We start from the raw sequence: 10,630 nt of genomic DNA on the forward strand, positions 1-10,630 counted from the left end.
ACCTGCCAAGTCCAACAACATTGTAACACACCACAAGAGCAGCAGTCTTACATTATCAGATTGATTTAACCAATGTTATACTGACGAACCAAATAAGCAAAGAAACAACAACTCAATACCGTGAACTAAAAATAATTAAAAAAATTTTAAAGCATTTTAGTACAACAACGCACAGACAAACAGCAAAGAAGTGAAGAATGAACCATCTGAAAACGGCAGAACTCTCTTGCACTGGGAAAGTACTTTCGGACATTTTTCAAGGTACACAACTTCGAAGTCAATAAAGTCTGGGTTTGTTCCAATGTACACTTACTTACCTGTTTTGCTAGCTGACTCGGTAGCATAAGCAGCATTGACTTGAAGTTGTGTACCTTGTAAATGGAGGTAAATGGAGATAGTTACTTCTTTTTATTGTTTAATCTTTCAACTCTCATCGCCTGATTTTTTTTTGATTTTTTTTTTCTCATTATTTTCGGATAGTTTGACACAATCTTGTTGCTCTGATTGACAATAATACGATCGTGTGAGCAACAATATATACTTGCATTTATTCATGCATAAGCAAGCATTGATTAAGCATTTGTGGCAAGGGTGTGATTGATAGTGGGTGAGGTTGCTTGAAAAGGAGACGTAGAAAGGGGGAGGAGAAGAAAAAAGAAGAAGAAGAAGAATGGTACTTATATAGCGCTAAATCTTGTGCATAAACAAATCAAAGCGCTTTCGCACCAGTCATTCTCACGCAAGCATAACTCTAAAACTGAAAAAAAACTAAAAAGACAAGGAAGAGGCAGGGAAGGGAGGCTATTTTGGGAAGAGGTGGGTTTTAAGGCCAGACTTGAAAGAGCTGAGTGTGGAGACTTGACGAAGCGAAAGAGGAAGTTCATTCCAATTGCAAGGTCCAGAGACAGAGAAAGAACGGTGGCCAACAGTCGAGAGTTTGAATCTGGGTATGTGTAAGTGGAGTGGATCCGAAGCTGATCGTAGTGAGCGAGAGTCTTCCTATCTACCAACAACAACAACAACAACAAAAAACATGTGGAGAGAAAACATGTAAAGACTGAAAATAACAAAATTTGTAAGGTTTGAGGCATGTAAATGAAACATGAATGTAATTTTTACAACACTCGAGTTCGTGGTTTTTGTTTATCTTGTTGTTGTTTTGTTGTTGTTTTTTTGTTTTTGGGTGTGTTTTTTTCTTTTGTTTGTTTTGTTTCTCACATTGTCAGATAATAATGAAAATCGGTTTACAGCCCGACTGCGTATATTGCATAACAAATACACACTTCTCTCTCTCTCTCTCCAACACACAGTTACAGCATACACCAACCCGATCAATATCAGTCAAAAGAAATCACCAAAACACACACACACTCTGAAAGCACACTTCGCTGCTCGAATCTTGTCATACTATCGACGATGAGTTCGTTTAAAGAAAAGAAAAAGACTTCTTTTTTTTTTGTTTAAAGGTGTGTGTGGGGGGGAGGGGGGGTAGGACTGGAGGTGGGGGGGGGGGGGGGGGTCGCAGAGTTTTTGTTTCCACAGTTTGGGAATCTCTCCACAACATTCTGTCGATGCAGACGACATTGAGGGTAGACGGTGATTGTAGCTTCGCAGCTATGGTCTGTATTGCAGATTAACCACGATCCCTTCTACCACAGATCACTGTTCATAACATAACCATAGTCCCTTCTTCCACAGATCATTGTTCGTAACATAACCACGATCCCTTCTTCCACAGATCATTGTTCATAACATAACCACGATCCCTTCTTCCACAGATCATTGTTCGTAACATAACCACGATCCCTTCTTCTACAGATCATTGTTCGTAAAATAACCACGATCCCTTCTTCCACAGTTCATTGTTTGTAACATAACCATAATCCCTTCTTCCACAGATCATTGTTCATAACATAACCATGATCCCTTCTTCCACAGATCATTGTTCATAACATAACCACAGTCCCTTCTTCCACAGATCATTGTTCATAACATAACCGTGCATAATCCCTTCTTCCACAGATCATTGTTCATAACATAACCACGATCCCTTCTTCCACAGATCATTGTTCATAACATACGGTCCGTAACCACAGATGATGGTCCACACCACAGCAAATCAGTCTTCACTAAAGATCATGGTCCGTAGCACAGATCACGGTCCAAGCTACACACATCAGTCCTCACCATTGATCACGGTCCACGTGACGGGATCATGGCCCACGTGACGGGATCATGGTCCACGTGACAGGATCATGGTCCACGCCAGGTATCAGTTCACACCACATGATCTTTACCACAGACCGAGGGGAAAAAAAAAAAAAAAAAAAAAAAAAGCAAGGAGCCCAGACGTTCCCAGGATTCAGAAGACGTAGTGGCAGTGCAGTCCCTTGAATCCGCTATGCTGGACCAAGACGCCGGCGGAAGCACGCGCCCTAACTGTGGCCACGAGTGCAAGAGCACCTCTTTGCAAGTCATACAGTATCCAAGCAATGCCGTTCACTAAATAATAATAATAATAATAAAAATGGAAAAAAAAAAAAAAATATATATATATATATATATCGTTGTCTTAGTCATCTGTTTTCATCGAAGGCCAGCTTCGGAGAAAAACACCATGTTTTGGGGGTGTTCGCGCACCCCCCCCCCCCACCCCCAACACCCCACCTCCACCCCCTCCCCCCACACACACACACACCCCATCTCCCCACAAAGACTTCACTATTCAGTCCGATGTGTAATGAGCCTGTGAGTGTATCCTGGTGGAGGGGTGTGGGGGGTGTGGTGGGGTGGAGGGGGAATGGGTGGTGGTGGTGGGGGGGGGGGAATGCAACCTGCTGCAATGATACATGACTAAGTGTACGCCACACCAGTATTCTCTTCCCCACAAAACTGATACATGAATGGCTTATCACCAAACAAAAACGAAACAACAACAACAACAACAACAACAACAGCAGCAACTGGATATTGGTTTGTTTTTTGTATGACCCTGATGATTCCGTGGTACACGAAATGTTATGCTCTCTCTCTCTCTCTCTCTCTCTCTCTCAGTCCCTTCTTGAAATTAAATCTCCCCCCCCCCTCTCTCTCTCTCTTCCTCTCTCTTTCAGACTCGTGAAATAACTCTCTCTCTCTCTCTCTCTCTCTCTCTCTCTCTCAGTTCCCTCTTGAAATTATATCCTCTCTCTCTCTCTCTCTCTCTCTCTCTCTTCCTCTCTCTATCAGACTCTCGTGAAATAACTCTCTCTCTCTTTCAGTTCCCTCTTGAAATTAAATCCCCACCCCACCCCCTCTCTCTCTCTCTCTCTCTCTCTCTCTCTCTCTTCCTCTCTCTTTCAGACTCTCGTGAAATAACTCTCTCTCTCTCTCTCTCTCTCTCTCTTCTCTCTGGCTCGCTCGCTCAGATGAAAGATGGTAACCCATTTTTTCCCCAGGCCAGCCTGGGGGGTGGGATTTCAGTCAGTGACCTCCCCTGTCAGGTGGCTGTTGTCCAGAAGATGGCGCAGGATGTGCACCACGTGACGAGACACTGGCTACACTGACCACGTGAACTTCGACCCATAGCCAAGGCCCTCTTCCCTTTGAAAGCAACGGCACTCTCCATAATTATCTCCGCGACCCCTCCCCCCCCCACCCCCCACCCCCCATCCCCCTCCTCCCCAACCCCAAACCCCCATCTTTTTGCTACATTCACAGAAAATTTAGGACGAAAAAAAAAAACAAAAAAAACCCCCAGCATACACATCATAGACACATCGCAGAGAACGTGTCCTCCAGAATTTTCCATGCCCCATCTTTTTTACTACGTTCACAGAAAATCTGGGATGAAGCGAGAGAAAAAAAAAAGGGGGCAGGGGGGACGGGGGGGGGGGGGGGGGGGGGGGGGGGGGGAGGGGAGGAGGCAAAAAAAAAGCAAACAAACAAACCCACAAAAAAAACCAGCACAGCACACACAATTATCATGGATGCATCGCAGAAGATTGCGTCACCACTCTTCTCTCTCTCTCCTCCAGCACAGCACTCCTGGATACGGATCCACCCGTGTCTGCTGACTCTTTACACGTCTAGCACAGCGACAGTTGGCACATGTCGGCGCACCACTTGTTCGGGCAGTAGGTCTGGCACCAGCCGTGGATACCCGGGGTGTGCGACCAGGCGGGCTGGGGTGCGTAGCATAGCTTGTTCTGGGTGGTGGACGACTGGTTGCCCATGGGGAGGGAAGGGCTGTCAGATACCCGGTTGAATACTGAGGCGTCGATCATGATCTGAAGCACACACACGTGAGAAAATGTTATTACATCACACCAAACTATTAAAAAAAAATCAATACTACTTCTTCTTCTTCTCCTCCTCCTCCTTCTTCTCCTTCTTCTTTTTATACTTCTTATTCTTCTCCTCCTCCTCCTCCTTCTTCTTCCTTTTCTTCTTCTTCCTCTTCTTCTCTCATTTAATGGAAGCATAGAATGGAACATGCTTCCAAAGACATGTCTTCAAATTCCAGCCATATCTCTCTTTAAAACTAACATAAAAATATTTCTATTCGATACTTTTGATTAACCTACTCGCGGTCTTTTGCAAATTAACTGATCGATCTTCGGCGTGCGTATACACACGAATGGGTTCAGGCAGTAGCAGGTCTGTACATATGTTGACCTGGGAGATGGGAAAAATCTCCATCCTTTACCCACCACGCGCCGCGACCAGGATTCAAACCCGGGACCGTCAGACTGAAAGTCCCAACGCTTTAACCACTCGGCTGTTGCGCCCGTCATTAACAATCAGTTAACTCTCACCCTACGAACGGCGAAAGAGACGACGTTAACAGCGTTTCATCCCAATTACCACCATCAAAATATTGCAAGCGGAAGGCTCTTATACTGAAGAGGTGAATGTTGACAAAGAATACCACAATTCTGACGACGGTAGCTAAAGGTTGGGTCATTGAGACACCCACTGGACATCCGAGGGGTCTGTGTAGAGGAGAAGAGAGGACTGGCCGTACTGAGTGAGTTAACTCTCACCCTACGCACGACAAAAGAAGCGACAATGACTGGCGCTGGTAGCATTTCACCTGCTTCTTGACTGCCATAGTGAGTTTTGAGAGTTTCAGGATTTGTTAGTGGGTTTGTTTGTTTTTTTATTATTGCGTACCATTTACGATTGCGTGCTATGACGTGTGTGTGCGTGCGCGTGTGCTTGTGTGTATTGTGGGGTGGGGGGGGATGGGGGTGGGGGGTGGGGGTGGCGGAGGGGTTGGGGGGGATGAATAATTTTCAGTGATGTTTGGTATCTTGTGTTCAATTTTTCCTTTTTTTATATTTACATGTGTTCTATTTGTAATTGCCTAGGGCTTATTTTCAAGATTAGGCGTAAATGCTCATAACAATAATAATAATAATAGTAATAATAATAATGATAATAATAGTACGTATCACGTACTTACATAGTGACGTCACGGATGACGTCATCAGAAGGAGGGAAATATCTATGGAAGACTGAAAATTCACACAGTTTATCTAGAGTGGAGAGTGGCTTATCCTCAGACAGTTTTCTCTGTTATAGGCTGATAAGAAGAAGGAGGAGTAGGAGGAGGAGAAGAAGAAGAAGGAGGAGGAGAAGAAGAAGAGGAGGAGGAGGAGGAGAAGAAGAAGAAGAGCAAGAAAGGAGGAGGAGAAGGCGAAGAAGAAGAAGGAGGCGGAGGAGAAGGAGAAGGAGGAGGAGGAGAAGGCGAAGAAGAAGAAGGAGGAGGCGGAGGAGAAGAAGAAGAAGGAGGAGGAGGAGAAGAAGAAGAAGAAGGAGGAGGAGGCGGAGAAGAAGAAGGAGAAGAAGAAGGAGAAGAAGAAGAAGAAGAAGAAGAAGAAGAAGAAGAAGAAGGAGGAGGAGGCGGAGGAGAAGAAGAAGAAGAAGAAGGAGGAGGAGGAGGAGGTGAAGGCGAAGAAGAAGAAGAAGAAGAAGAAGGAGAATAATAATAATAATTATTATTATTATTATTCATATAGCGCTGAATCTTGTGCAGAGACGAATCAAAGCACTTACACATACACACCATGCAGTCATTCACACGCATGCGCAACTCTTAATTCGCGCAATTAATTGGACGAAAACCAAAAACTTAAAACAAACAAGATCACAAGATAATCTATTATCCTTAAAAAAAAAAAAAAAAAAAAAAAAAAGGAGATGCTTGGTGTGGTGGCTCACAGTTCACAAAGAAATGAACAAGATTTGAGTGAAATGTTGACGGGCGCAATAGCCAAGTGGTTAAAGCGTTGGACTGTCAATCTGAGGGTCCCGGGTTCGAATCACGGTGACGGCGCCTGGTGGGTAAAGGGTGGAGATTTTTCTGATCTCCCAGGTCAACATATATGCAGACCTGCTAGTGCCTGAACCCCCTTCGTGTGTATATGCAAGCAGAAGATTAAATACGCACGTTAAAGATCCTGTAATCCATGTCAGCGTTCAGTGGGTTATGGAAACAAGAACATGCCCAGCATGCAAACCCCCGAAAACGGAGTATGGCTGCCTACATGGCGGGGTAAAAATGGTCATACACGTAAAAGCCCACTCGTGTGCATACGAGTGAACGCAGAAGAAGAAGAAGAAGAGTGAAATGTTTCCGCTGCTTATGCACGCCGCCACTGGTCGCAACAGAAAATACACGTGAACAAAAAACTGGAGAAACTGTTGATAAGAAAGAAAAAGAGGGAAGGGAGAGAGAGGTGGGGGTAACAGGGGGCTGGGAGGGAGGGGCGGGGGGGGGGCAAATTTTGAGAAAAAGCGGGTAACTTTTTAACTCACTCAGTACGACCAGTCCTCTCTTCTCCTCTACACAGACCCCTCGGATGTCCAGTGGGTGTCTCAATGACCCAACCTTTAGCTTCTGTCGTCAGAAATTGTGGTATTCTTTGTCAACATTCACCTCTTCAGTATAAGAGCCTTCCGCTTGCAATATTTTGATGATGGTAATTGGGGTGAAACGCTGTTAACGTCGTCTCTTTCGCCGTTCGTATGGAGAGAGTCAGACATGAAAGCGCTGAGTCAGTGCAGAGACCTGACGAAGAAGCGAACAAGGGAGATCATTCCATATGCAAAAGACCAGGAGGCAGAGACGGAGAATTCAAATCAATTCGATTCAAAAGCACTTCATTCATAAATCCACATGGAAATTAACGTGTTGCAATCACAGGCTCGTTGTAGACACCAACATAAAAATAAGCATACGCACGATAAAATACAAGACAACAAGTCAGATAAAAACTACACGGTAGCTAACCTCCCCCCCCCCCCCCCCCCCCACACACACACACATGCGCGCGCGCACACATTAAAACCTTAAAGTATTGCACAACAATGTATACAAATAGAAAACATCCAGCAAGTTAAATATAAATACTTAACCCCCACCCCGACCCCCTCCCCCGCCCACCCACACACACGTTAAGACAAGGTGTTGTACAACAATGCAAAAAAAAAAAAAATTCCAACAAATAGATCGTATATGAATGTAAAATACACACACACACACACACACACACACACACAAAACACACACACACACACACACACACACACACACACACACATGCGCGTACATTAAGACGATAAAGTATTGCACAACAATGTATACAAATAGAAAACATCCAGCAAGTTAAACATAAATATTTAACCCCCACCCCCTCCTCCGCACACCCACACACACACACACACACGTTAAAACAAAGTGTTGTACAACAATGTAAAAAAAAAAAAAAAAATCGAACAAATAGATCGTATATGAATGTAAAATGCACACACACACACACACACACACACACACACACACACACACACACACACACACACACACACACACACACACACACACAACACACACACACACACACACACACACACACACACACACACACCACACACACACACACACACACACACACACACACACCACACACACACACACACACACACACACACACACACACACACACACACACACACACGTTAAGACAATAATGTATCGCACAACAATGAAGGACAGCAACCCATCACGAAACCAGCATATCAGTCGCAACCCCACCCCACCCCCACCACCACCTCACCCCCCCACCCACCCCATCCTCCCACACGCACTTCCTCCCCCCTTCCCCCCACCCCCACCCCCTACCTCCCCCATTCACAGACTGGGCGGCGCCGAGGATGAAGCATGAGGAGGAGAAAATAAACCATGGTAAAAGACAGCGCTAGAGGTCAAGAATAGAACACAAACCACCACCCCACCCCCCTTTCCGCAAACCCACCCACCCACCCACCCCACCCCCACCCTGCCCACCACCACACCTTCCAGCCAAAAAAAAACAAAAAAACCGTGGAAATAAATCATTGGACTGCTCGCCCTCCCCCTCCCCCATCCCCCCTCCCAACCACCATCACATCACGCCTTTCCTTCCTTCCTTCCTTCCCCCCTGAACCCCACAACCCTCACGAATCAACATCCTTAAGTCCCTATCCCTAATCCTCCTCCCTGCCTTCCCCCCCCCACCTCCCTCCCCCCATCACCCAATTTACCCAACCCACCAGCCACCCCCCCAAACCCCCTACTCCACCCCCACCCCCCCCCCCCCACACACACACACACCCCACACCCAACTTTCCTCTTCCCTCCCCCCCTCCCCCCCTCCCCCCCCACCCACCTCGCAACTCTCCACGCCTCCAACTACCACCCCACTCTCCCTCCCTCCCTCCCTGCCCTTGTCAACAAAAAGAAAGACAGAAGGAAAGAAAGGAAAAGGACAGTCATGTTCTCCGATCGCCGATTGTCTCCCTTGTCGATTTCCCTCCTCCATCATTCTACGCACCCCTCCCTCAGCCAGCCCCACCCCCTTATCCCTCAAACCTCTCCTTAACTCTCTCCATACGAACGGCGAAAGAGAAGACGTTAACAGCGTTTCACCCCAATTACCACCATCAAAATACTGCAAGCGGAAGACTCTTACACTGAAGAGGTGAATGTTGACAAAGACTACCACAATTCTGACGACGGAAGCTAAAGGTTGGGTCATTGGGACACCCACTGGACATCCGAGGGGTCTGTGTAGAGGAGAAGAGGGGACTGGCCGTACTGAGTGAGTTAAAAGGAGAAGCGACGAAACATATAGAGAACGCAAGAACGCAGTAACACAAGAATTTTATTGTATAGGCCATATGACCCGTTACAACAGATCGTGCGGGCAATGTCAGAGTGAACATTTGTTATAGTATACTATGAACAACACTAGTCAAGTTGAACACCATTTGGAAGGACAAGGCAGTCAAGCTCAGCTCAAAGATAAGACTCATGCGTTCCCTTATCTACTCAGTTCTCCTGTATGCTTGTGAAACATGGACCCTTACAGCAGAATTAGAGAAGAGGATTCAGGCCTCAGAAATGAGATGCTTCAGAAGACTGCTTGGCATCTCTTACAAAGACCACATAACCAATGAGGAAGTCAAAAACAGAATAAGGCAAGCCATTGGTCCCTATGAAGATCTTCTCACCACCATCAAGAGGCGCAAATTAAAATGGTTCGGCCACGTAACAAGAGGAGAGGGGCTTGCCAAGACAGTGCTCCAGGGAACAGTCAGAGGAGGAAGGAAGAGAGGAAGACAGAAGAAGAGATGGGAAGACAACATCACAGAATGGACAGGATTGAAGCTGAGCGAGGCGGTCAAATGTGCGAAAGACAGGGATGGATGGAGAGGACTGGTTGACAGGTCATCTGTAGCGCCCCAACGGCAACCGCCATGGGGGAGCTGAGCTGAGCTGAGAACTATGAACAAAAAGTGCATAATAAATGTATCTTCCAATGTCATGGAGGCAATGCTCGTCTTGCATCAAATGCTGAAACCTAGTCATCGACGGATAAAGCGTGTATTTTTTTAGGACTATACTTCTGTCGTAAGTCATTCAATTCTGTGCAGTGGCAAAGAAAATGCAGTTCCGTTTCTATAGCATTGCGGCAGAATGAACATATGAGGTCTTGCTCTGATACAGCAGTGTAAAAACATATGGAGAGAGAGAGAGAGAGAGGGAGAGAGACAGACAGACAGACAGAGAGATAAAGAGGAAGAGAAAGAAGGGGGTGGTTGAAAGAGATGGAAAAAAAACAAAAACAAGTGAAACAGAGACAGAGACAGACAGCGAACGAGGGAGAGGAGGAATTAGAGAGAGAGAGACAGAGAGAGAGAGACTGAGACAGACAGACAGAGACAGCGAACAAGGGAGAGGGGGAATTAGAGAGATATAGAGACAGAGAGAGACAAAGAGAGAGAGAGAGAGAGAGAGAGAGAGAGAGACAGACAGACAGACAGAATAACGAAGAGAAAACGTAAATAAGGAAGAGAGAGATGAAGAGGAATGGTGAGGTGGAGAGAGAGTTGAAGGGAGGGGGGGGGGTAGACCAAAGAAGAGGATGGGTGAATAAGGAAGAGAGAAACAGAGACAGAGACAGAGAGAGAGAGAGAGAGAGAGAATAAAGAAGAGAGAACGTAAATAAGGAAGAGAGAGCTGAAGAGGAACGGTGAGGTGGAGAGAGAGTTGAAGGGAGGGGGGGGGGGGTAGACCAAAGAAGAGGATGGGTGAATAAGGAAGAGA

General features: G+C 46.0%; 1 protein-coding gene across 1 annotated transcript in view; it reads right to left on the bottom strand.

Moving 5' to 3' along the window:
* Window positions 1-4,067: 4,067 nt before the first annotated feature.
* Window positions 4,068-10,630, bottom strand: part of LOC143278047 (uncharacterized) — a 45,680-nt gene continuing 39,117 nt past the window's right edge. The window contains exon 5 of the mRNA XM_076583058.1: window positions 4,068-4,268. Coding sequence (XP_076439173.1) covers window positions 4,068-4,268 — 201 coding nt within the window. The remainder of the gene's footprint in view (window positions 4,269-10,630) is intronic.

This window comes from Babylonia areolata, chromosome 35, assembly GCF_041734735.1.
Source record: "Babylonia areolata isolate BAREFJ2019XMU chromosome 35, ASM4173473v1, whole genome shotgun sequence".
Classification (NCBI taxonomy): domain Eukaryota; kingdom Metazoa; phylum Mollusca; class Gastropoda; order Neogastropoda; family Buccinidae; genus Babylonia; species Babylonia areolata.